The sequence below is a fragment of the Miniopterus schreibersii genome (genome assembly GCF_964146895.1).
Source record: "Miniopterus schreibersii genome assembly, chromosome: 4".
Classification (NCBI taxonomy): Eukaryota; Metazoa; Chordata; class Mammalia; order Chiroptera; family Miniopteridae; genus Miniopterus; species Miniopterus schreibersii.
Genome location: NC_138105.1, coordinates 67,570,327 through 67,597,408, shown reverse-complemented (window position 1 = coordinate 67,597,408; position 27,082 = coordinate 67,570,327). Strand labels below are relative to the sequence as shown.

The 27,082-nt window shown below is 48.3% G+C and overlaps 1 protein-coding gene and 1 long non-coding RNA gene across 5 annotated transcripts in view; one reads left to right on the top strand and one right to left on the bottom strand.

The window, feature by feature from the left end:
- The window catches only part of RFX2 (regulatory factor X2), an 85,158-nt gene extending 67,666 nt beyond the window's left edge, over positions 1-17,492 (top strand). For all 4 annotated transcript variants that reach the window (XM_081136469.1, XM_081136468.1, XM_081136466.1 and 1 more), the window contains 10 exons: positions 2,248-2,363; positions 3,693-3,811; positions 4,193-4,305; positions 4,645-4,799; positions 6,332-6,429; positions 7,830-7,979; positions 8,730-8,938; positions 13,863-14,016; positions 15,105-15,147; positions 15,738-17,492. In XM_081136469.1, coding sequence (XP_080992595.1) covers positions 2,248-2,363; positions 3,693-3,811; positions 4,193-4,305; positions 4,645-4,799; positions 6,332-6,429; positions 7,830-7,979; positions 8,730-8,938; positions 13,863-14,016; positions 15,105-15,147; positions 15,738-15,841 — 1,261 coding nt within the window. In that variant the 3' untranslated portion in view covers positions 15,842-17,492. The remainder of the gene's footprint in view (positions 1-2,247; positions 2,364-3,692; positions 3,812-4,192; positions 4,306-4,644; positions 4,800-6,331; positions 6,430-7,829; positions 7,980-8,729; positions 8,939-13,862; positions 14,017-15,104; positions 15,148-15,737) is intronic.
- LOC308556833 lies at positions 82-27,052 on the bottom strand. Its single transcript, XR_013998763.1, has 3 exons — positions 26,874-27,052; positions 13,887-14,035; positions 82-2,463 (listed from the first exon to the last, which is right to left on the bottom strand). It is a non-coding gene; the product is annotated as an uncharacterized lncRNA (long non-coding RNA).
- Positions 27,053-27,082: the final 30 nt, after the last annotated feature.

Here is a 27,082-nt window from a genome sequence, read left to right as displayed (position 1 = left end):
GCCAGCAGGATTCGGGGCGGACAATGAAACCTCACCAAATAACTGAAATTCCATAGCATTGTCTTTTTTTTTTTTTTTTTTTAAAGTCATTTTTTAGAGCAGTTTTAGGTCACAGCAAAATTGAGTGAAAGGTACATACATCCCCTGCCCCACACATGCACAGCCTCCCCACTATCCACCTCCCCCACCAGAGTGGCACATTTGTTCCAATCGACCCTACATTGACACATCGAGATCACCCCAAGTTCATAGTTTGCATTAGGGTTCATCCTGGTATTGTACATTCCACACATTTGGACAAATGTATAATGACATGTATCCACCATTACAGTATTTTCACTGCCCTGAAAATTCTCCGTGCCCCACTTATTTATCCCTACCCCCAGCCTCTGGCAAACCCTGATCTTTTTACTGTCTTCATAGTTTTTTGTTTTCCAGAATGTCATAAAGTTGGAATCACAGATCTTTAATTTTTTAGCTGATAGGAAAAAAAGAGAGAAAACTGAAAATAACCCAAGAAACCAGGAGAAAGGATCCTATAGACTTAAGTTGCTGCTTTCTTCCTGACATTTTAATCTGATGGCTGGAAAGGCCTGGTCATTTTCTGTAATGTTCTCTTTTCCCGTCACAAACCTACTCATCTTTTAAGGCAGCAGTCAGCAAACTTTTCTGTAAAGGCCAGAGAACAAATAAATACCTTGAGCTTTGCAGGTTGTGACTATTCAATCTGCTGTTGTGTGTGAGAGCTGCCACAGATGATTTGTAAATGAGTGGGTATGGCTGTGTGCCAATAAAACTTTATATATGAACACTGAAACATGAATTTATAAAACAAGTGGCAGAGTTGGCCCTCAACAGCTCTAGTTTGCTGGTTCAGGTTCCCACTAGAATGTCACCTCCCTGGCAGCCTTCTAGTCTCCCAGGCTCCCTCTCCAGAGTCCAGGCTGCTTCAAGGTGGATACTTTGCCTCCCTCACCCCCACAGGGCACCTTCATGTGTCTGCCAGTCTGTGTGGTTCAAAATCTCATTTCAGCTGCTCTAACGTGTCCCGTAACTCCCAACCACATGGCCGATCACAGGAGTTGGAAGTCACAGAAGAGAGTCTCCAGGAGACAACACATCAGAACAGGACCAACAGTCCATCCTGACCCTGGTTTTCCATAGACATGGACTGAAAAGCCTCCTGTTTGATTTTTCGGCCCCTGCAAGCACCTGTGAATTTATACCCCAAGTAGCACATAACTCTAGGAGCAGCTGCACGTATTTCATGGCAACACTTGGAACCACCCCGAGTAAGGTTGTCCACGAACATCTGAGTGGCATTTCTTCCTCTTCACAGTGAGCCTGGCCCCACTTTCCACAAAGGCACTCCCAGTTCTGGCCCGAATCTCCCACCCCCGCCCCTCCTGCCTCACATACCACCTCAAAGCATCCCTCTGGGCTCAGAAGGACAAGTCGCCTGGGAGGCCCTTCTCTTGATGTTTCTCAGTTTGCTGCCCGCACAGGCTGTCTACTGCTTTCTGGCTTAGAGCAAAAGGAAAGTCTCAGAATTTCCTTCAATACCATACAATAGTAAGATATTTGAGATTCCATGTGTGAAGTTCACTTGTCTTCTAAGAGAGAAGTATTAGAATACTATGTATATATACATACAAGCAACCCTAGTATCCAACAGCAGATGAATGGATAATTAAAATGTAATATACATATACATGCCATGGAATAGGATTTAGCCATAAAGAGGAAGGACATTTGACACATGTGACAATGGGGATGAACCTGGAGGACATTATGCTCAATGAGAGAAGCCAGGCACAAAAGGACAAATACTATAGGAGGTTCAGTCATAAGAAGTTCCTAGAAGAGTCAGGTCAACAGAGTCAGAAAGTAGATAGTGAGAGCCAGGGGCTGGGGAAGGGGGGAGGAAGGTAGTGTTTAATGAGGACAGTTTCAGTTTGGGGAGATAGAAAGTTCTGGAGATGGATGGTGGTGATGGTTGCATAACAATGTGAATGTGCTTAATGTCATTAGACTGACTATACACTTAAAAATGATCACGGTGGTACATTTTGTTAAAATGATCAAGGTGGTACATTTTGTTAAAATGATCGAGGTGGTACATTTTGTTATGTGTTTTGACCACAATTATTTAAAAATTATACACATACCACTGCATCCTTTGCTTCTCGGGCCCCTTCTAGGCAGTGCTGCTGGGGTCTCATGGTGGCACGTGTGTCTTCTACCCAGGTACCGGCCAGTTCAGAAGTCGGACAGCCTTGGGGACAATGGCTCGCACAGCAGCCTGCACAGCACGCCAGAGCAGACCATGGCCGCCCAGAGCCAGCACCACCAGCAGTACATAGGTAAGCAGTGGTGTCCCCACCCTTGGTGCAGGGCCTGCTGTGACAGCTCCGGATCTCCTCGGCACTTCTGGATGCTTGTGGGTTTCAGCACCAGCAGCATCTAAAGGAGTGTATTAAACAGTTTTCTTGTGTGACACCTTTTATTTTTTATAAATTTATTTTATTTATTTATTTATTTATTTATTTTTTAGACAGAGAGACATCAATTTGTTGTTCCACTTATCATTCCTTGGTTGATTCTTGTATGTGCCCTGACCAGGAATCAAACCTGCGACCTTTTGGTATATGGGAAAAGGCTCCAACTAACTGAGCCACACTGCCCAGGGCTAGATGTACTGTCAGCTCAGGGCAGCAGCAGGATTTGGCTGTCCTCCTGGGTTCTCTTCCTTGCTTACCTGGATGCTCAAGACCCCTAAAAAACTGTGTTACTCCCCTCCCAGTACCCTCACAAAGGGCTGCCTGGCCCTCTTCCCTGGAAACTGTGGGACAGACAGTCCCCCCCCCCCAACACACACACACAGTTGGCCCACACTGCTTTCTTGGGATTGTGTGCTAACCAAGAACCTACCACCTGAACATGCCCAGGGAGGGTCACTGATCAGTGTCATAAGCATACACACACTGAGATATCAGTGGTCTGGGTGTATTTTTCCTGTATTTCTTTCTTTCTTTTTAATGAGATCACTGATTAAAGTTGATTTCTATTTTTTTAAATATGTTTGTATTGATTTTATAGAGAGAGGAAGGTACAGGGAGAGATAAGAACATTGCTGAGAGATCCATCAACTGCCTCCTATACTCCCCCTACAGGGGACTGAGCCCACAACGGAGGCATACGCCCTGACTGTAATCAAGCCAGCGACCTCGTGGTGCATGGGTTGATGCTCAACCACTGAGCAACACCGGCCTGGCTTTAGTGTATTTCTTGAGCCTGAACAGAGCCCTCCTATATTGGGTCTTCTGGAGAGGTTGTCAGGCCCGGGAGGTCACCACAGGGCCAGCTTTGTCCCCAGATGTGCTGCTCTGACTGGCCCCCATGGTGGGGTGATGAGAGCACTCACTGTGTCCAGGCCCTGGCACAATGCTTTGTCTGTCTCGGAATATTTCATGTCTCTGGGAGATGATAATGCTGTCCCCATTTTGTACCTGAGAAAACCAAAGCTTACAAAAGCTGTGTGACTGCTCAGAGGAGCCAGGATGCCACTCCAGGGTTGTCAGGTGGTCACTGGCACTTCTGGACAGTGTCCCCCAACACATGGGACTCCCAGCCCAGCTTCTGCTTGTGGACCGTCTGCAGGTCTGCTGATGACCCTATTTCCGTCCCCCCAGATGTCTCCCACGTCTTCCCAGAGTTCCCAGCTCCTGACCTGGGCAGCATCTTACTGCAGGAGAGCATCACGCTTCAGGATGTCAAGGCCCTGCAACTGGCCTATCGGCGGCACTGTGAGGTGACTGCCCCCTCCAGGAAGCGCCCCGGGAAGAGCCCACACCTGGGCTGTGGGGATTCAGTGGGAGCCTCAGTGCTCCCAGGGCCTGAGTGTAGAGCCCAGTGTGCCTCCCCAGGACTACCAAATGCTCAGACATCCCCAGGTGTCCCTGACAACATGGAGGACCCAGGAGTGACCACCTGCTCCCTCTAGCCAAGGAGCAGATAGAATCTCTGTCCCCTGGACAGCGCTCCTCCATCCATTTCCATCTCCACTGTGGCCTCTCTCTGATTTCAAAAGACCCTTCCCTCCCCCACAGCCCAAATCATGAATGATTGCTTAGAATGCCCTGATGATAAGTGATCCACATTCATGCGTCTAACCAGCCGTTTTAACGTCCAGGCAACTTTAGATGTCGTGATGAACCTCCAGTTCCACTACATTGAGAAGCTGTGGCTTTCCTTCTGGAATGCTAAAGCCTCCTCTAGCGACGGCCCCGCCTCTCTACCAGCCAGGTACCTGTGGTCGTCCCCCCAGACATGCCCAATGACACCCATACTTCAACCCACAGACAAATGCGTCAACTTTCCAAGAATGCTCCCTCCATAATTACATGTTGTTTTTTACTTCTGATAGTTGATTTATAATTCACATTGCTCATTCACTTGTTTCAAATGACTGATTTTATTGGTGACCATATGCCATCCCAAAGAGAAGTCACCTCAGCTGTAGCTACAGTGGGAAATGTCACTGCCTCAGCCATAGGCGGGTTGGACAGCATGACCTGCATGGAGAATGTGAACTCGGGTGGTCTCCTGGCCATGGCTTACCTCGTGTCCTCTATTCCCCCACAGTGATGAGATCCCTGAAGCCACCATCCTCCCGAAGGACAAGCTGGTGTCTCTGTGTAAATGCGACCCCATCCTTAAATGGATGAGGAACTGTGACCACATCCTCTACCAGGCTCTGGTGGAGGTGCTCATCCCCGACGTGCTGCGGCCAGTACCCAGTAAGCAGCTTGCCTCACCTGCCTTCTCTCCTTCCTGTCCCTGCACCCCTGCAGCCACCTTGTCAGGTCCAGCTCAGACTTGGGACACTGAGAATCCAGTGAGAGCAGCAGCTTAGTCACCCCGGAAAGATGCTCACCCTTGCCTGCCCGTTTTCCTTGTCACTGACCCAGGGAGAGAAGGAGGGAGGGCCCATTTTGGCTCTGGTGAGGGCTGCCCACCCTCAGGTCACTGCCCACATGGCCTGGGCTGGGCTTAGGGCTTCGTGCTGCTGCCCAATGCTGTGGGCTTCTGGGTCTCTAGAAGGCGGGGCAAAGCCTCATGACATCCATACCCCTCCAGACTGCTGCATTTGCTGAAAGCCCTAGGGATAGTATGAATCCGGTTTTAACCCACCTCGCCCAGGTTGATCTGAGGCTGCGCTTAGCTTCCTCCCAACCCTGTGACTCTTTAACACCGAAGGATGGACTCTATAGAATTTTCTCAATTCCAGCATCCTTAATTAAGGAAAGGAGAAAAAAATGAAATCATGGGCCTTGACGGCTATACCCATTGGGGCTGACATGGACCTTCCCAGGGCCACTGGGAACTGCCTGCGAGGCCTCTGGAGGTGATGACAATGCCCACCACCAGGGGGCACCAATCATGCCAGCATCTCTTGTGGGCTCCCAGCATCCTGGGTGGCAGTACCATCCCAAGTGAAGGGCAAGCAAGCAGGGCACCGAGGCCTCGCTCTTAATGCCTTCAGCAGGCACCACAGGCTTCCCTTGACAGGTGACCTATGCACATTTGTGTCAGTGCTCAGAAATTCCGTGTATTTCTTAATAAACTGGTCTGCTGCTTTTGTGCCAGAAAATGGGAAACAGCATAACAGTTGCATTTATCCTGTGGCCTGTGGCCTTGCCTGTCCAACAACTGTTAAGTGTAGTGTGTAGTAAGTCTATATTAAGGTTTGAATTTGGGGTAGATTTGCTTTTACACTTAGGGGATTGTTTTCTTTTTTTAGAGAGTCTTATTATTTCCTTCTTATTGTAAGCCATCTCAAAATAAATTTAGAAGTTGGTAGAATATATTTACATGCATGTGTATCAGGGTCTCGGTTTCAGCATTGCTGACACTGGGGCCAGGTCAATGTGGGATCGTCCTGGACACTATGGGCTGTTGAGCAGCATCCCTGGCCCCCACTTATTCGATGCCATGAGCACCCCCAGTCGTGAGAACCATATATGTCCCCAGACATTGCCCAGTATCCCTGGGGCGGCGGGGGGCAGGATCACCCTAGGTGAGAACCCCTAGTGTAGACAGGTGTAGACAGAGATGAACAATCTGGATGAGCCCTAACTCTTACTCGAAGCTCCCCTCACTAAGTGTCCCAAATTGTCCCCCATGCCTGTGCTCTTCCATTGTTCTCTTTTCCTCTGTGTTGCTTGTTGGGTGGTAACTTTCATTACATTTGCATCTCTTACACTCATGGCTGATCCCAATGGGTGAGGTTTTGCCTTTCTCGCTGTTAATATCGTGGTTCCATCTCCAGGCACCTTGACACAGGCCATTCGTAACTTTGCCAAGAGCTTGGAAGGCTGGTTGACGAATGCCATGAGCGACTTCCCACAACAGGTTATCCAGACTAAGGTAACTCCTGGGGTTGGGGTCTGGGCCTTCAGACCACACTGGTAACCAGAAGCAGAGGCCATGGGTCTGGGACCCCTTGAGCCCTGCTGTGCTGTTGAGGGGGCCGGGAGTGGCTCAGAGGAGAGGGCTCTTCTCACTCTGCTCCAGGGGAACTTGACTGCGGGGCCCCAGAGAGAGCCACTCACTCCTGTGTATCCTGAGGATCAGTGGTCCCTTCAGGAAGTCCTGAGGAGGATGCTGATGTAGGATAGGTGCTGGCAGGGAGGAGTGTGATGAAGATGCCATTTTATGTGATACATTTGGGTCAACTCACAACAGATTGAATGTTTCTATGCTCTTGAAAAGATGGGAATTTAATCTCCTTGCTTTACCCTTATTACATTAGTCTTGGCCACAAATCAGAATTTAAATGTGGAGATTTGGCCCACATGTGAAAAAGAGAAGAACCTTTTGCAATCATCCTCGCACACATTTCTTTCTTTTCTTAATCCTCACTCAGGGAGTGAGGATATTTTTTCGATTGGTTTCAGAGAGAGTGAAAAGGGGAGTAGAGGAAGAGAGAGAGAGAAACATCGCTGTGGCAGAGACACATCGATTGGTTGCCTCCCACACAAACCCGGGCTCGAGGATCGGACCTGCAACCCAGGGACATGCCCTTGAACAGGAATCAACCCTCCAGTACGCAGGGTGACACTCTAACCACTGAGCAATGCAGACCAGGACTCACACACTTTTTTTTTTTTAAGATGTCTTTATTGATTTCAGAGAGAGGAAGGGAGAAGGAGAGAGAGAGATAGAAACATCAATGATGAGAGAGTCATCAATTGGCTGCCTCCTGCACACCCCCTACTGGGGGTGCAATCCAGGCATGTGCCCTGACTGGGAATCAAACTGCAATCTTCTGGATCCTAGGTCGATGCTCAACAGCTGAGCCACGCCAGCTGGACTCGCACACATTTCTTAAAGAGCTGCCGTTTACAGAGAAGGCCAGATTCTGGGTGTCTGGTCTACCTGCCTACAGTCTGGAATTGCTCTGTAAGGCCGGTGATATTGCAACTTCAGGGAGCAAAAGAACCACCTATGTAGTCGGTAAACTGCAGATTCCCAGGCCACAGCCACAGAGTCTGACCCCATGGGCCCAGGAACCTGTATTCTCATCAACCACTCCAGAGAGCTGAAGGAATTGATGGCACGCCGTCTGCTATAGATGCCACGTGATGTGTTGGTGACCTCTGTGTCCTTCACTGATTCTCATTCTATGGGTTCTTGAGACTGTCACAAGGGTGCATCTATTTTCCTTGCCCCTCAACTGCCCTGAGCCCATGCCCTCCAAGGAGAAGAGAGAATAGGCTTTTCCTACGTGCTTATAGCTCACCCTCTTGTGCCATCTTCGGCCACAGGTCAGCGTGGTCAGTGCCTTTGCCCAGACCCTACGGAGATACACATCCCTCAATCACCTGGCGCAGGCGGCCCGGGCCGTGCTTCAGAATACTTCCCAGATCAACCAGATGCTCAGTGACCTCAACCGCGTGGACTTTGCCAATGTGCAGGTGACTTTCCCCAACATGGTTCCCCAAAGCCTGGGACATGGGACACCAGGACCAGACTGCAGAGCAGGGGCAACGTGCATGTGACCCCCACCCCTCTGGCCTAGCCTTCTACCCTCTAGAAAAATGCACAAACCCTCAAACTGCAGCCCATAGCAAACCCAGTGCACATTTCTGTTGCATGAACCAAATCAGAGTCAGCCGACCCAGGGACCACAGGTTTCCACTCCAGGATTTCTCAGCCTCTAGAAGTTGTGACCATCACCTTGGTTCATTTTCTTTAAAAATGTGCCTTCCTATTGCCACATTCATGGTTCTTTCTTTGGCCTTAGAAAAGTTCAGGCTGTTAGCAAGTGGACCCTGCTACTGTACTTATGTCTAGTTCAGGCCCTGGGTTTATCCACTAAACACACATACACATTCATGAGTGGTCACTCAAAAATAAAACAACCCAAAGACATGGTATAATCGGAGATACGGGTTCAGGAAGCCTGGATTTAAGTCCTTATATCCCCAGGCAGGTTCCCCCTCTGGTCCATTCGTCTCTGCCCCCGTGAAATGGGTACTAATGGTGCTTGACTGCAATTGGGCAAGGCCAAGGGTGAGGATGCGTGCATGCTCAGCATAAGTTCAAGTGTGGAGCTGGTGCTCAGGAGATGGCCGCAGTCGGGGTCCCTGTGCTCTCACCCATGGAGTTGGTTTGGGAGGCTATCACTGACCCTCTGTTCTGACCCACCGCCCTTGTGCCTGCAGGAGCAAGCCTCGTGGGTGTGCCAGTGCAAGGAGAGCGTGGTACAGCGGCTGGAACAGGACTTCAAGCTGACCCTGCAGCAGCAGAGCTCCCTGGACCAGTGGGCCAGCTGGCTCGACAACGTGGTCACGCAAGTCCTGAAGCAGCATGCAGGCAGCCCCAGCTTCCCTAAGGCCGCCCGACAGTTCCTGCTGAAATGGTCCTTTTATAGGTAAGTGCCCCTTGAGCTCCCCAAGAACTCCAGGAAGGCAGGGGTGGAGGACTCCAGAGGTTATCCTGCCTTCAGTAGCCTAATGCCCAAACCAAGGCCCACTGTGGGCCTCATCTTGGCAGACTTGGCTCCCAGGCTCAGGTCCAGATGCCCCCTGTGGCCTAAAAGCAGGTGGCAGGCTTCCACAGATAGAAATCATCATCAGGCCTCCTGGAGAAGCAGCAGCTTAAGCCCATGCGTTTATTTCTGCTCCCTAGCAAAACCCCACGAAGTGGCAGCAAAAGAAGTGGAGAAAAGCATAAACCCCCAGGACAAGGAAACAGAAGAACAGATGATGGCAGATAGGAGATGAGTGAGAGCAAGAGTTTGGCAGATGGTGTGAGGTGGTCAGTTAGGTCAGTGAGCCAGACCAGGAGCAGCCATTGGGCTTTTAGTCACTCACTGCCAAGTGCAAGCAGAAGGCAGAAAGAGGCGTCAGTTCCCCCGTGGTCCATGTGTCCCTACAGAATGGTAGTAGGCAAGGGTCAGGTGTCAGGGAGTATATATATTTTTAATTATATATGGAAATATATTATAATCATAATTGTATATAAATATAGGAATAATAATTATTATATAGTAATATATAAGGAGATTTATTTTAAGGAACTGGCTCATGTAGTTGTGGGGCCAGAAAGTCTGAAATCTGTAGGGTAGGCCAGCAGGCTGGAGACTCTCAGGCAGGCACTGAAACTGCAGGCCAGGGTGGGATTTCTTCTTCAGGGAAACCTCAGTTTTGCTCTGAACGCCTTTCAACTGATTAGATGAGGCCCATGTTATCAAGGGTAATCTACTCCACTTAATGTTGAGAGGTGAGAGATATGATCCACAGCCACAAAATGCTTTTACAGCAACACCTAGACCTCTGTTTGATTGAATAACTGGGTACTAGAGCCTAGCCAAGCTGACACATAAACTATCACAGGAAGTAAACATAAGAGAGAGAAAAAAATGTGAGAAAAATCATGAAAGAAAAATGAAAGGATTTGATCCAGAAGGTTCAATATCCAACTGATAGGAATTTTTTTTTAAGTAAGAGAGAAAATGGAGGGAAAGAAAATAATAAAACCATAATCAAGAAGCTCTCTCAGAACTGAAGGGCACCAGTCTCCAAACTGAAGAAGCCGCCACGTTTCCAGCACGATGAATGGCAGCCTTCCCAAGGAGCATCCCTGCAGAATTTCAGGGCAGCAAGATTAGGAGACAGCTATAAAGGTTCCCAAGAAAAAGCAGCAGGCCTAGGGACCAGAACAGAGTGTCTGACTGAAACAGAATGCAGAATCTAGTAGACAAGAAAGTAGTATCTTCAGAACTCTGAAGGAAAACAGTTTCCAAGATACGATTCTAACCTTTGCAGATGGGAGCAGGGGAACCCGGACTTCAGGAGGGACAAAACCCAAAAGATATCAACTGTGCTTGCTGACGGCAGCCTGGCAGTTCTGCAGGGGAGTCCTGGTCTCAGTGATAAATACATGGAAAATTGAGCACTTTTAAAGAAGGAAGCAGTTAACCCCAGGAAAATGATAGCCACTCTAAGGCTTTCAGGCCATGCATGATCCAGTCGGTCAGGGAACTACAGCTGGCAGGTCACACCAACCCTTCACCTGACTGTGCAAATAAACTGTTATTAGCACTCGGCCATACTCATTTGTTTATGGGTCCTTAGCAGAGTTGTGGCCACAAAGCTGAAAATATTTACAATCTGGGTCTTATAAAAAAAACAAAAAAAAACTTCGCTGGCCTCTTAGCCAACTGCCCAGTAACTCCCTGTTCCCAACTCCCTCCTCATACCCTACTCTAGCCTTCCCACCTCAGGGCCTTTGCACTGCCCTTCCTCGGCCTGGAACACCCTTCCCCCAGATAGTCATGTGGCTGGGTCATCACCAGAGGCCTTCTCAGACCTTTCTAAATAAAAGCATACACCTGCTCATCCTCTGTCCCCCATGCCTTGCTTTTTCTCATGGTCACCTATCACTTTGTTCTCTGTTTGCCTATCTGTTGTCTGTCTCCTCTGTGATCGAGCACACTCCCCAAGAGCCTGGATGTTGCTTTTGTCCACTGCACTATCCCCAGCACCTAAATGTGTGTTGGGTGAATGAATAAGGAAGGAAATGTGAGCCTAATATACTGTCTGGCTCAGCTGTGAGCCACATAACACCCTATTGCCACATAAAGGAACACCAACTGAGCCAAAAAGTACTGTAAAGCAACACTGAGATGATGGACAAAGAAGGGGGTGCACCTCCGAGTCTGGGTACAGAGACAGAGTCCCTGTGGTGGCACGTCTCAGGGAAAGTCATGATCGGAACAGTTGAGAGCAGCAGGATGCGCCTACGACAGAAATGCAGAAACGAGCACAGCTAAAGCTGAAGGGGGCCGTTGCCTCTGTGACACGAGGCGCTTTTCTCCATAAGGATGAAACACTACCTGACTTCATTTTATTACATTTCAAGGACCTCTTTTTATAGCATCCACCAGAAAACGGTAAATGGATGGGCACAAGCTTCTTGAGGGATCACCAAGCTCGGGTTGAGCTTCTTCTGGTGGAGTTCTACTGATGTTCCTACTGCAGGAAGCTATCAGCCCATGTGGAGAACCCAAAACATACCAAGCAACCATGGAAATGGTTCAAAAAAGCTACTTGAGCTGGAGCATCGCACCAGACACCAAGGCTGAGGGTGGGGGCATACAGAGTACCAGCACCTGATCCACAGGAGCAGGTGGGGGTTTCAGGGAAAGGGAGCCTGGAACCGAGCTAGGTGGGCCATAGATGGGGAGTGAGACCTGAAGTGTGTGGACCTGGGGTCCCCTAACAGAGCAGCAGCAACAGACAGTGTTTGAACAGCTTGAGTCGTCATGAGTATCCAGACCTGTTACCTTGTGTCTGACAAACAGTGTTCAGAAGGAAGCTGGCACAATGTCAAACCAAGCACAGATCCCTGGGGTGGGGAATGGAGGGAGAGGGAGCAGCAAGAGGTGGGCAGGGGGTGAGAGCCTCCTTCCCAGGGACCTGCAGTCCATGTCTGTGCATGTACTTTAAGGGGGTTGGCCACAGAGAGTCAAAGAAGCTTCTAAAGAGAAAACACATCACAAACCCTGAGACCTTTCATCCTGTCCACTTATAAGTACTGCCTTTGCATTCATGAATGTTCTTCAAGTGACTTTTGCTTTCTAAAGTGCCAATTTGGACACAGTCACCACCTGGGTCCCTTCCTTGGTTACCCTTCCTAAGCCATCTCAAAGCCACAACCAGCTGAAGCCAGCTCTTACTTTCTATGGCTGAACAAAACTGCTTTCAGAGTGCATCTACATGCTGGCCCAGAGATACAAAAAGATTGAATAAACTGATATGTCATCAGCTGTCTTTACTGACTCACCTGCAGCCCCACTGTGAATATACAAGTATAGACCTTTTCAGCCTATTAAAAGTTAAACTGAGCCTGGCCAGGCGTGGCTCAGTGGTTGAGAGTTGACCTAGGATCCAGGCGATAGGGGTTCGATTCCTGATCAGGGCACATGCCCGGGTTGCGGGCTTGATTCCCAGTCAGGGGTGTGCAGGAGGCAGCCGATCAATGACTCATCATTGATGTTTCTATCTCTCTCTCTCTTTCCCTCTCCTTTCCTCTCTCTGAAATCAATAAAGATACATTTAAAAAAAAAAGAAAATAGTTCTTTAAAAAAAAAAATTTAAACTGAGATACATTAAAATTTCCAAACATTTATTTGAGCAAACACCGATTTGCATTGGGCAGCGTCAAACCCGAAGTGGTCAGGAGCCTCCACCAACAGAAATGAGGGTGAGGTGTTTACGAAGATGAGGAAGCAAAGCAGGGAAATGATCTGATTGGCCACAGTTCCAGCAGCTGCCTTATGTGGGAACTAGTTGTGACTTTGTAAGTTTCACTCTCAGACATTGACTGACATGGCTTAGATTTTGGTTTGCTTACTAGGCTCAAGGCATCAGAGCTACCCCAGTATGATGACCCCCGTATTTCATTGCTGTAACAGCCTGTGTTTACATTGTCTCCCTTCCTGTCTTGCCCTGCCTCTTTTATTGCTACAGTAGTGATTAGACTTAACTGAGGGTAGGTGAGCTCTGAGATGGACATTTGAGTGTTTGGGGCTACATGGAAGATGTTTGTAGGCCAGGGTTTCTGGTTGGGTGCCATGTCATATACTTGCTTTAAATCAGGGGTTGCTTTTTGTTTTTTAAAAAGAATCGAATAATAAGTATTTTTGAATAATAGTTTTACTGGCACATGGCACACAACTTGTAAACAGACATGGCTGTGTGTCAATAAAACTTTATTTATAAACACTGAAATGTGAATTTCAGTTACTTTTCATGGGTCACAAAATAGTTCTTTTGACTTTTTCCCCAACCATTTAAAATGTAAAAGCCATTCTTAGCTCTCAGGTTGTACAAAAACAGGCTGGTAAGCTAGGTTTGGGCTTTAGTTTGCCAACCCCAAAGGCAGAAACACCCTGAAATTCTCTCTTGTTTTTAGATACCTAAATCACAGACTGAGGAGTGGCAGGAGGAGGGAGGGATACAGGGAAGGCCGGGAAAGGTGGCCTGCTGTTGGGGAGTCAGTATGGCACTGAAAAGACTCCTTACCAAAGGCTTTCTCTAAGGCTTATGTCAGACACTGTCACCTTTATGTTCAGTAGCTTCTTCTTAGAGCCACTGCTCCTGCCCACCTCCCATCTTTCTGTCCCCACCGTAGTCACACTGAGACACGGAGGTGGTCTGGCAGTTGGCATGCCCCTTGTAGGTCTAAGGGGTCCCCAGATGACCTCAGACCTGAAGAAAAGCCTGGTTTGCTTGCCTGATGGGGCCCCATGCTCCTGGAAGGTGCCTAGCCTCTGTCTGCCCATTTCCCAGCTCCATGGTGATTCGAGACCTTACCCTGCGCAGTGCTGCCAGCTTTGGTTCCTTCCACCTGATCCGCCTGCTGTATGATGAGTACATGTTCTACCTGGTGGAGCACCGCGTCGCCAAGGCAACCGGGGAGACACCCATTGCCGTGATGGGAGAGGTGAGGACTCCAGAGCAGCCTGTAGGGATGAGGGAGGCTGCTGAGCATGACACAGTGGACAGTAAGCAGGAAAGAGCTCTCATGCTGGAGTATGCAGACCTGGGTTCAGATCCTGGCTCCTCTGCCAACTATTTACTCTCACCCTGGACAGGAGATCTTGCCTCTGAATGAGGCCTCAAACACCCGACCCTGTGGGGTTTTTATTGTAAACTACATATAACATAAAATTTACTATTTTAACCATTTTGAAGTGAACAACTCAGTGGCATTTAGTAAATTCACAATATTGTGCAACTATCGCCTCTATCTAATTCCAGAATAGTCCATCACTCCAAAGAGAAACCTCCCTCCCAGCAGTCACTCCCCATCCTCCTCCCCAGTCCCAGACAACCATGAATCTTCCTGTCTCTGGATTTGCCTGTCTGGACATTTCACATAAATGGAATCACACACTGTGTGGCCTTTGGTGTCTGGCTTTTCACACTGAGCATCATATTTTCAAGATTCATCCACGTTGTAGCAAATGTCAGTGCTTTGCTCTTTTTCATGGCTGAGTAATATTCCAGTATGTGGATATATTCAACATTTTGTTTGTCTATTCATCTGCTGATGGACACGTGGGTTGTTTCTACCTTTTGGCTATTGTGAATCGCGCTGCAATGAACATGTGTGTACAAATTTTTGTTCAAATACCTGTTTTCAGTTCTTTTGGGTATCTACCCAGGAATGGAACTTCTGGATCATGTAGGGTTGTTTTAAGGAAGAAATGAAGTGATACTTATACAGCTTTTGGAACATAAAATAAGCCCTTTATAAATGCCAGCTATTCCTTTACTGTAACTATTTCAGAGGCCATAGCCCCTGTCTCCTTGCTGGCCTGAGCAGTCAGCACCCCCTCAACCCTCCAGCATCTCCCAGACACAGCCCAGAAAGCGTTAGAGGGGACACACAGCATCATAGCTACTTCTTATGTAAGGGTCCCTCACTTACAAAGCAAAAGCCTGTTTTAATTGTGGGTGGATGACATTGCTAACATTCACTGGGACCCATTCTGTGGAGGGTCCTGACTCTGTTCTTCTCTCTTTCAGTTCAACGATCTCGCCTCCCTGTCACTGACACTGCTGGACAAAGGTGGGTGTGTCCATGGCTTTCCTATGAGGCTTCCTCCTGCCTTTGGCCTGGTAGAAATCAGGGGAGCTCCTGGGGTGGGTTGAAGGCCTCAGGAGCTGGCATCCAAACAGCGGGTGACACCTAGGCAGCAGTAGGTGTCCCAGTGATGCCTCTGAAGGGCTGGCCCCAGCTGGGGCTCAGAGGAGCAGCCCTGCCCCCTCCTGCTTGCGTGTGGTACTTCGGGGGGACATTTAATCCTGATCCCTGGGCACCCCACACCAGGCCCCAAAGAGCAGGGCCATAGCCAGGAATGAGGTAGGAGGAAGGATTTGAAGGGGGAGAGGGGCAGAAAGGCCCCCACCTCCGGCCCATTCCCTGCCCCATGGGGGTGGGAGGCCCAAGCACCAAGGGAACACCTGCCAGGAATATGACCCAGGCAAATGAACACTGGTCAAGAGAGGTCATGGCTAAGAAGGCTGGGAAGGACCAGGTTAACCCAGACCACAGCTGAGGTCTTTTCATGCCAGGGCCCCTCTCTGAGGATGTGCTTCTCTCTCCCTCCCTCCCGTTGTCCCCCACCCACCCCCTTCTCCCCAACACTGACCCTACAGATGACATCAGTGAAGACCGGAGCAGTGAGGCTGATGCAGATGCCCGCAGCCTGGGTGAGCCCCTGGTAAAACGGGAGCGCAGTGACCCAAACCACTCCCTGTAGGGTATGCAGCACTGAGGCCCTTCCCCAGGCCCGCCCGGCCTCCTGGAGCTCCACCGAAGTCGTGCCTCTTACATGAAGTGACCTTAACTCTGACTCACAGGGTCCCATGGCATGGGCACCCTGAAAGGACATGCTATTCCTCCCGAAGAAAAACTGTTGTTCATCACGGCCAAAGGTCACGCCCAGTCCTGAGGACCTGAGTGGCTCCCCGGGCACCACCCGGATCATCTTTTCCTCCTGACTTAGTTCTCCTGCCTGCTGGACTGTGACCTTCAGGCCACTTCCACACACCCCACCGAGAGCTGGAAAGACCACGCTGGGCAGGTCGGCACCTCTGCGTTGGGCTTCTCCATTCAGCTCAGTCCAGTTTTCACCGTGATTTTTAAAACTCAGGTAGATCCCAGGAAGGAAGGGTGTCTTGCAGCTGTTAGGCAGTCCCAAGCTGACCTGGTGCCCCTGGGATAGAAAAGGACTGTCTCCGCACTGTGCCCCATAGGCTCTCGTGGACAGGCTGTCCTTGGCTGAAGCACGTAGGCGGCCCCACAGGTGCCCGAGCTCTAGATGCCAAAGGTCCCCACAACATGTCCCAAGATGGCAAGCAGCCCACGACATGCCCCATGTGGCTCAAAGAACAAGTCACATAAATAGGCCCTCTGTGTCTTTAAGAGTTAACACCAGAAGTGTTACCAGCAATGGGAAGGACTGTGGTTCTGTCCAAGGTCACAGCCAACATTAAGCCAAACCGCTGAGTCTGGAATGTGTCTGTTCCAAGAGGGCCAAGGCAGTCAGTGTTTCAGTGGTGCATTCAGAGTCCCACCATCCCACCAAGTCTGCACAAATAGCCATGCCTGCAGCATGCTCCACAGAATCTTCTAGAACCCCTGCCTAGGAATTGGCAATCCTGGAGCATGGTGACCCCGGGCAGGTCCCATCTTGAACTATTCGAAGATAAGATCTTCTCTGGGGACAAACAGATCCCAAGGACTTGGACAGCCCTGAACTTTAAACTCCCGATCTGTGTCCATAGCAACACGTTGCACTGGTTAGTTCCATGTGAGAGTTCTGTCCCAAAAGCAACTGCAAAGAAAGACAAACCTCTAGTCTAGGAAGCGCCATCTAATGCAATGCAATAGTTTATCTTTGGAAATATGTTTATACCAATAGTTTTGTGCTCCAATTGTTATTAGAACGTTTCTTAAGAATGTATATTGCAGTACATTTGGTCCCCAATATTTTTTCTCATTCATGTCAAGCAGGAGAGCTGGGCCCACCTCAGCCCTCGCCAGGTGTGCAGGGTGGTGGTGGGGGAGGGGGTAGCAAGAAAGATAGGCACTGATTCTAGAAACCTAAAGTCCATAATGATCACAAGGTTTGTCTGGTCTTAGTGTTCAAGACTTAGATGAAATCAGACAGAAAGAATGTCTTTAAATGTACACCTCCTCTGCTGGAAGGCACTGAAGCTCACGGTGCGTGAACTGTAATGGCCTGCCTCTTCTTTCCCAGTGCCAGCTGGGTTCTGCCTTAGGCTCTGTCTTGTCCTTTGCAGGATTCCATGAGGACTACAAATGACAGTAAAGACACAAGCCTTCCAAGCCTGTTCTCGTTTTTCATTGCAGTAAACACATTAAGCATACCCATCTGGGGGGGGTCACAATCCCCACTCCAGCCCCCCACCCCCCACCTGCTGCAGTGGTCCTGGAGAGCAGGCCCTCCCTCCTGGCCTGTCCCCTGCCCTGGCCTGCTTGGAAGCAGCAGCCTCCAGCACTTTTCTCCCAGCTCTCTGGGGAGCACTGGAGAAGGAGCATGTTCTTTAAGCTTCATTTAGCAAGGCCAGTCCAGGGCCAAAGATGGCAAGAAACAATTCTTAGCACAGGATGGTTGAGGCCATTTGTTTACAGAGTAAATTCATTCAAATATTACAGAAAAAAATCCACACTCCAGCCGCTGAAGCAGCCCATCAGTTGTTCTCAAGTTTTACTCTGTAGAGTGGTGGGGGCCAAACTCCAGAATCCCCTAAGAACCAATGCTAGAGCTTATTCCAAAATCACCAATCCCAGACCCCAACTAAAGAAAGCCTGCCTCTTGGGATTGGGGGGGGGGCTGGGAATCTGTCTTGTGACCACCCCTTCCCAGGGGACTGTGACACAGGGGATCATGGGACTTTGAAGAAACCCTGCAGAGGAGAGTGATGCCATTCCGGAGCAGGCTCCCCTAAAAGCAGCTTCTCGCTGACAGGCCCCACATGTCCCACATGCCCCAGGGATGCTCAGCCTCTCTGTCCCAGGGGGTGGCCCTGGGGCCCCCAGGTGACACTAAAATCGTCCATCACTTCCTTGGGCTGGGACTCCAGGGTTTGTGCTTGGCTTAATGCTCTGCGGTCATTATCTTAAAATTCTTAATATTTGAACAAAGGGCCTATGTCTTCATTTTTCACTGGGCCCCACAAATTCCAGGGCTGATCCAAGGGAACTTCCTCCTCTTCAGACCCTAACTCTGTGCTGACTCCTGGCCAGGCTCATGGAATGCAGACTCACCCCTACCATCTGGTGATTCATGATTTCAGCTACTTAGCAGCACCAGCCCTTGCACCAAACAGCAGCCACCCCTGGCCTTCCCCTTCAGAGAACCAGGCTGGGTGTTGGAGTGGCAGAGCCCCCAGAGGGGGAGAATCAGTCCCTGCCCTTGGGGCCTGAGTGGCTGGTAAGGGATTGAGCCTGGGCGTTTCCCATGTGATTACTGCCCCAGGGCTGGGAGAGCTGAGCAGGGGAGCCTGCTGAAGGCCCACAGGCTCTCAAGTCCCTCGAGGGCCCACTGCGTAGGGCTCTGGGGAGCAGGCACTACACAATAAAGGGAACCCAGTCCTACCAAGATCCTCTGGGAGCTTCTGCATAATCACAGGAGCTCCACGATAGACACTCTGGTCTGATCTCTTTTTGAAAATCTTCCAAGGTAGGTGTTACCCCCATTGTACACATGGGAAAATTGAAGCTGCTGGCTGGAATGCAGACATGATGGCTGGAGCACCAAGAGCCATTTTAGATCTTGAGGTGGATGTTCTATAAGGGTGGCAAAGCAATGTGACAGGAGCCTGGGTCCCTGGTGATCATTACAGTTTCAGCGGCCCCCGGTCAAAATTTAGTAAGCCACAGTTGGGAGAGAGGGGTGCAGGAGACCCACAGATGTTCCTATCTCCAAGAACTGGTAGCAAGAACTCTGAAGCAAGATGTGAGGTGCCCATACACACCAACTGCAGGTGTTAACTCTTGTCTGCCTTGCTCAAGACTATTTCCCAGTTCTAGCACAGTGAATGCTCAACAAACACTTAGTGAATGAGTGAATAAATGAATGAAGGAGGCTTCTGGGGGAAGGCACTATTCCTGGTGATCATGGGAAGGTAGGAGAAAGGAGAGGAAATGTGGAGGAATGATGAGGAATGGACAAAGAGAAACTCAGGAGGCCACCACTAGAATTTTTTTATCGAAGCTGGACCGATTCTGGCAGGGTGGATCACACATGAGGAAAGTGGAAGCAAGGAGGTCAGCTAGGTACTTAAGGTCTATAAGTGGGAACTGTGGGAGCTGTGTGGAAGTGTAAGTAGAGAAGGCGGCCGAGAGGCCTCAGAGCCATGTGCCCAAAGGCAGGCCGAGTGGGTTATAAAATCATGCTTGTGACTTAGGACCAGTTTAGTTTTCTTTTTAATGGATTAGGATAGAAATGGAAAAGATCAGGAGTGTTGATGTAATAAATATAAACATGGCTTTGTAAAATCTTAATTTCAGTAATATATTAATATGTATATCATACATACGTGTATGGTATTGGGCTGTAATGTATTGAATGTTCATATGTATCCAAAGGCACAATACCAGAGAGTAGTTCTCACCCCATTTTGAGATCATGTGTTCCTTCTAGAATCCTCTATGATGGACAACTGTGGGGTTTTGCTATCCAGCATCTGCTCCACCTTCTTTTGGGATAACCCTTCTCCCATGGTTTTAAACACCATTTCTGTGTGGGTTCTCTCATATACTGAAGGACACTGCTCCAGCACTGGGAACAGGCTTGTCGTGTGTGTGGAGCAGCAAGGAGGCCGCTGTGGCCGGCGCAGGGTTAGTGGTGGGGCAAGAGGGGCAAATGGGGGGAGACAAGGAGGGCTGCCTAGATCCTGGCAAGGACTTGGGGTTTCATTCTGGGGTGGTGACCCATCAGTGAGAGGCCCATGACCACAAAATGGATTGAGAAGTGCCCTCCCTCAGCCCTCATATGTATAAGTTCCCACTAGACGCCTCCACTGGCATCAAGATACCTCAAATGGCACCTCACCAGCAGCTGGGCACCTAGAGGCACTCAACAACCGAAGGACGCCTGAACTGGATAGCAGGGGAATGCAGGCAGGACAGAGGTTAATGCGTGCCTGTGGCCCTGGGCCCAGGCGATACTTTTTCCTGATTCTGAAGGGGGAGCTGAATGACTGTGAGACTGAAAGCAATTGTATTTTGGGCATTCTCAGGAGGTGCCTCTCTGATACTGCTAAATGGTTCCCAACCAAGGACCAAGACGGCTGGAACTACCCAGTTTCTTCTCTTTCTTTTCTCTTTGATCTTATCAGCATCCTCTTAACTTTCAAGCAAATTCCCCCTTTGCTTACATTTGGCCAGAGGTGGTTTTTGGGGTTTGCAACCAGTCTCCAAAGTGAGACATCCTTAGTACCCATGAGTCTTTTGTTTTTTTAATCCTCGCCCTAGGATATGGTGTGGGGGGGGGTTTGTTTTTCATTGATTTTAGATAGAAAGGGAGGAGGAGAGAGAAACATGGATTGGGTGCCTCCCATACTTGCTCTGACTGGGGACAGAACTGGCAACCTAGGTATGTGCCTTGACTGAATCAAACCCACAATCTTTTGGTATATGGGAGGACCTCCAACCAACTGAGCCACCCAGCCATCGCCCCCATGAATTTTGCAGGCAGGTTCAGAAGGGATTCTCAGACCCCTGAAGCCCTCCCAGGATCCGGAGTTCATTTTAGAGGTAGCACATGCATACTGACGGCAGTGTGATCCTCAGCAACTAGGTATGGTGAAACCAAGACATGTCTACCTCTGTGCTGGTGCAGCCAGCGCCTACTGACCTGATTCCCAGGAGATGCCAGACCCCAACAGATGCAGAGCCTTTGAGACCCAGCAAATTTACTTGGAAGGGCCGGGTAGCTCAGCTGGTTAGAGCATGGTCCCAATACAATGCACCACGGTTGCAGGTTTGATCCCAGTCAGGGCATATACAAGAATCAACCAATGAACGCATAAATAAGTGGAACAACAAATTGATGTCTCTCTCTCTCTTCCTCTAAAATCAATTTTTTTTAAAATTTTTTAAAGGAAGAAGGAATGAATTACTTTTTTTCTGGAGCCTTTTTGAATTCATCCCAATCTTCTGCCGCCCCCAAGCGGTCACTGTGTGACACAGCCTTTTCCTTCTGGCCTGCAAACACTGTGAGCTCAGATTTTGCCTAGAATGGGGGCTGGTTTGTTGACTAAACTGCAACTGCCCAGAAAGACCACAAGCTCTTTCCTCCCTCTGCCTCTCCTCCTCTTCCTCAGATATTCCCTATTTACTTATCTCCCCGCTAGATATTAAATAATTACAAGAGGGAAAGCAGTAACCTAGCAGACATCATCTAAACCAAGTGATCTAAGTTATCATCGGTGGTAACACAAATCGATATCACCTGTCTCCCTAATAGGGCACCTTGAGAACACAACATCACTCCCACATTATTCCCACCCAAAATGCATCACCAGAATTTAATCAAGAGGAAACATCAAACAAATTTCAAATTAAGGGCATTCTACAAATAACTGGGCAGTACTCGTTACCAGTGTTATGGTTAAGGAAAAATAAGGCTGAGGAATTGATCCCTACAGAAGGAGACTAAGGAGAAATAACATCTACATGTATGGAGGGATATTGGACTGGATCCTGAAAAGAAAAAAAAGTTAGTGATGAATGGATGAAGTATGACTAAGGTTTGTACATTAAGAGTGCTGCATGGTGTTAATTTCCTGGTGTTGGTCATGGCACTGTTTACCTGAGATGTAAATATTGCGGAATCTGGGTAAAAGCTATGTGGAATGTCTTGGTACTATTTTTGCAACTTTTTGATAAGTCTGATTTTAATTTGTAAGTTAAAAAAATTTTTTTAATATTTTTATCGATTGTTAGAGAGGAAGAAAGAGAAACATCGATATGAGAGCAGAACATCCATCAGCTGCCTCCTGCATGGTCCCTACCTGCGATCAAGCTGGTATGTGCCCTGACTGGGAATCGAACCTGCAATCTTTTGGTGCACACGATGATGCCCAACCAACTGAGCCACACTGGCCAGGGTGAAAGCTAAAAAAAAATTAATTCCACATAAAATAGAGTAAGGTAAGTATTTCCATACCATATTTAACTGCTGCAGAATACAGGAGGGAAGCTGATGCACTCAGCTTATCAGGAGTTGCCCTCTCAGTGTCAGTATCAGTCACACTGGACATCCTGCTGTCAGGAACTCACAGGACTAAGGGAGGACAGGGAACGGTGCTAAGCAGGGGAGGCAACCAAGATGACTTCCCTCTGTCCCCCACCTGACTCTGAGCTCCCTGAGGGAAGGGACTGTATCTGATTCATCTCTGGGTCCTTGACCTCAGTGTGGGGCTGGGCACACTGAAGATAATTCTTCACATGCTGGCTCCTTGCCCATGATGGGAAAACAAGGACTGAATTACAGCTGTGAAGGCTCTTTTACCTGGAGCCCAACTATAGAAGCCATTTTCCATCTTGGCTATGGAGAAGGAAGTTCACAGTTCTCAGCTCAGTCCGGGGCTCAGGGGTACCTCAGACTTGTCTCCTGCTAAGCCAAGGAGGAAGCAGGCAGCAGAGAGGCAGATCAGCAGTTTAAGGGAAACAATTTGGATCCCTCCACTTCCCACTTCCAACTCTTATATTAGGAAAAACTCCAAATTCCTCACTGTGGCCTACAAGGCCCTGCCTGTCCCTTCCTGACCTCATTTCCTCACTCTGCCCTGGCCCACACTGAGCTCCTCACTGCTCCTCCAGCTCACCAACCTGGTTCCTGCCTCAGGACCTTTGCACTCACTGTTCTGTCTAGAATGCTTCTCCTATAGATCTTCTACTAAAATTACCCCTTCAGAGGGGACTTCCCTGACCAGCCAATTTAAAGTATCCCCTTTCTGTCACTCTGTCATAATGTGCTGTTTTCTTTGTAACACTAGTCACTATCTCAAATTATTTTGCTTACCTGTCTATTGTCAGTCTCCCCACAGAAGAATACAAAGCTCTGGGAAGGCAGGGTCTGTCTTGTTCATTCTAGACCCCAACATGTAAAGCAGTGCCTGATGCACAATAGGTCTGGTGGATATATATATTGCTGCATAAAAAATATCCCCCAAATTTAGTGGCTAATAACAGCAACCATCACTTATCTTTCATGGTTTCTGTAGGTAAGGAATGGCAAGGGATAGGCTGGGCAGTTTTCTCTCGGGGTTTATGGTCCCTGTGTTTCAGCTTCTCACAGCATGGCAGGCTCAGGGCAGTTGGACTACTTACATGATGGCCGAAGGCTTTTAAGAGCAAGTGTCCCAGCAAAGCAGGTAGAAGTTACATCCTCTGTCTCTTTTATGACCTAGCCTTGTAAGTTACATAGTGTCATTTCTACTACACTCTACTGATGGACCAGTAACAAGCCCATCTGCATTAAAGGGAAGGGAACAGAGACTTCAACTCTTGATGGGAAGAGGGCCAAATAATTTGGGGCCATATTTTAAAACCACCACAGTAGGTGATGAACAAATATTTGCTTAATAAATAAATACTGACTAAATTAATTTGTTAGAGGAGACCCAGTAAAGAAATCAAAAGAAAGTTTAAAGGGCATGATGTTGGCAGTTACTGACACTGTGATAAAAATTGTGAAACCAGTGGAAATTCAGTTGGCTGTCAGGCTGATAGGTTTAGCATCTCTCAATGTGCCTTGAAAAACCACAACCGGATTATATTTTATCAAGTGATGACGAGTTTCTGGGAGTTCCTGAAGTGTGGGATGAATGTGGTGTATGAAATGACTCGGAGACGTGTAGACATGGCATTAAATGGCACCAAATCACATGGATTATAGTTATCCCATTTTCAATTACCTTTCATGCCTTCTCATCATGTCAAGGAGAAATTTCAGTTAAGTGATAGTACGCCTTTAATCCCCCTCTAATAATTTGCTAATCTCTCTTTACATCAAAGAAAAAGCAGGCGTGAGGCTCAGCACCTTGGAACAGTAGCCACCCAGAATTTTAAAACCTTATTTTGTTTTCCAGTTTATATTTTTTTTAGCATTTTAAAAATATGTTTTTATTGATTTTTTTTTTTTTTTTTAAGAGAGAGGAAGGGAGGGGAAAGAGAGAGAGACATCCATCAGCTGCCACTTGCACATCCCCTGTTAGGGATAGAGCCCACAACCAGGGTGTGCCCTGACTGGGAATCGAACTGGTGACCTTTCAGTGCATGGGAAAACGCTCAACCAACTGAGCCACACCAGCCAGGGCCCTGTTTATTTTTACAATCACCTCCTATTCATGGCTTGCAGTTTTCTATTTTAAATGGTGACATACAGTGTCTATTTAACGTTAACTTTAGAACAATAAAAAGGCAAAGAAAGAAACATATTAATTCATTAAAGGTCAGAGGGTTCAGAGATACGGCAAAGGCCAAGAAGGGGTTATATGTAATGATATATAATGAATATAATGAAACCAACAAGCTAGAAATGAGAAAACCTAAGTCCACACACTGCTGCAGACCACCAGATGGACTTGATGATGCCCCCCCCAGGGCCCTTTCTAGCACTGATATTCTAGCTATTCCTGGAGAATTTCTGACTCAAGGTCTGTGGCCTGTGCCTGAAGCCTGGTGGCAAAATCTAGGGTAGCAGAATCCAAATGTCTATTAAGTAAAGTTAGAAAAAAAATTTAATAGTATTAAACATACCCCACTCCCAATAATAAATAAAAGTTCCACTTAAAAGTTTCTGACAGCCCAGCCAGTGTGTCTCAGTGGTTGAGCATCAACCAATGATCCAGGAGATCTCGGTTCAATTCCTGGTCAGGGCACATGCCCGGGTTGTGGGCTCGATCCCCAGCAGGGGGCGTACAGGAGGCAGTGGATCAATCACTCTCATTCATCATTGATGTTTCTCTCTCTCTTTTCCTCTCCCTTCCTCTCTCTGAAATCAATAAAATATATATATATTTTAAAAGTTTAACAGTGAGTCTCAAGATCTAATGTGCATAGGAAGCCCCTGGGTAGCTTGTTAAAAATGCAGATTCTGATTCAGGATTTGGTATTTCTAATATGCTTCCAAGTGATGTGAATGTTGCTGGTTTGGGGACCACTGAGAAAGTAGCAAGCTCTGGAAAAAAACAGAGAGTGCTACTATGCATCTCTTCCCAACTTTGTGGTTAGTGACAGTCACACCACTAGCCTGAAATCGGCCATGAAGTATATATACCGAGAAAATCAGCATTACAAAACAGGGTTCAATTAATTATTTTATTAAGTGTCTTCTAGACTTACGACAGTGATAGGAAAATCAGTAAAATTTACAATAAACCATACACATATAGACACACACATATACACATACATACATACATACTGACACACACATTCTCCCCCAGAGAAGCAGTTGTTAAACATGTATCACACTCCACTGGTTGTACAGATACATATAGGACAACAATGTAGATACACATGTACTAGATCAGAGGTTGGGAAACTTCTATAAAGACCCAAATAATAAATATTTTAAGTTTTGTTGGTCAGACAGTGTCCGTTATAAGCACTTAGTTCTGCTGTTGCAGCTGGAAAGCAGCCATACACAATATAGAAATAAGTGTGGCTGTTTTCAAATAAAACTATATTTATGGACACTGCAACTTAAATTTCATACAGTTTGCACATACCCTAAGATATTACTCTTCTTTTGACTTTCCAACAGTTAAAAACGTAAAACCATTTTTAGCTCGCAAGGCAGATGTGGCCCACAAACTAGGGGACCTCCCCATTTAGCCCACTCTGGAGGAGGGAAACTGGGATTCAAACCTAGATAAGCCATAGCATACAACGTCCCAAGAAGAGGGATCAGCAAATGCAAAGATCCTGACGCTGGAAGGAGCCTAGTGCTCTCCAAGGATGGAAAGACCCATGTGGCTGAACTGCAATAAGCAAGGGGGAGCATGGGAGCAAAGCACAGGGGGCTGTGTAAGCCTGAATAAGAGGTTTACAACTGATTCCAAATTCAGCAGAAAGCCCTTTGGAAGCGTTAAGGAAAGATGTGCCCTTGATCCACTTTATAGTTTTAAAAGATTCCTCTGCATGCTGCTGTGTGCAAAATAGAGCCTGGAGCTCTAGAAGAATGAAAGGAAAGAGAGCAGAGAGAGCGAGAGGACACTGTCCAGTCTTCCAGGAGAAAGAGGAGGATGGTGGGCCTGGGCTGAATTTTGGAGAGCAAGGCAGAGCCCACAGGGTGTTCTGAGAGATTTACAGCAGGTGAATCGAGGAGTTCAGGGTGTCCAACATTCTCACATCAGCCCGTGGGGCTGATCAGCCCACTTTACAGATGAAACTCCAGGCCCCACTCTGTGCAAGGGCACTGCTCCATTCACGGCAGCCGCGTACGGCCATCCCAGGGCTCCCGTTCTATTGGCTCAGGGAGACCAAGTCCCCTTGCGCTGGGTCCCCCGGCCAGCGCCTGTGTCCCTCCCCCTCGGACACCACCCCACCTCTGCTTCCCACCTCCAACCACTCCCCACCTCCCAATGTGGCCTTAAGAAATCATTTGCCCAATCACTTGCCCCTTAAGGGGAAACTGAAGCCTGAAGTGACAGGGAGTCAAAAACCCCCCAGCAGGCCACCCCCTCTGGCCTCTGACCTGTGAGGGTAGAAAGTTTCCCTCCCCTGGTCCGCAGACCCCAGGGATTTACCTAGAGGACGGCTTCCATATCGGTGCTATGGACGCCTCACTCTCCCACCACCAGGATCCCACGGAAAACAAGCGGTAACCAGGGGCGTCAAGACCCAGCGCCCGCCGCGCCAGCTCACGGAACATGTGTTCCCACCTGCCCCGCCGCTCGCGAGGAGCACTGCGCATGCGCCCTGCCCTGTCCACGCCCCCTTGATCAGCGGGAAAAGA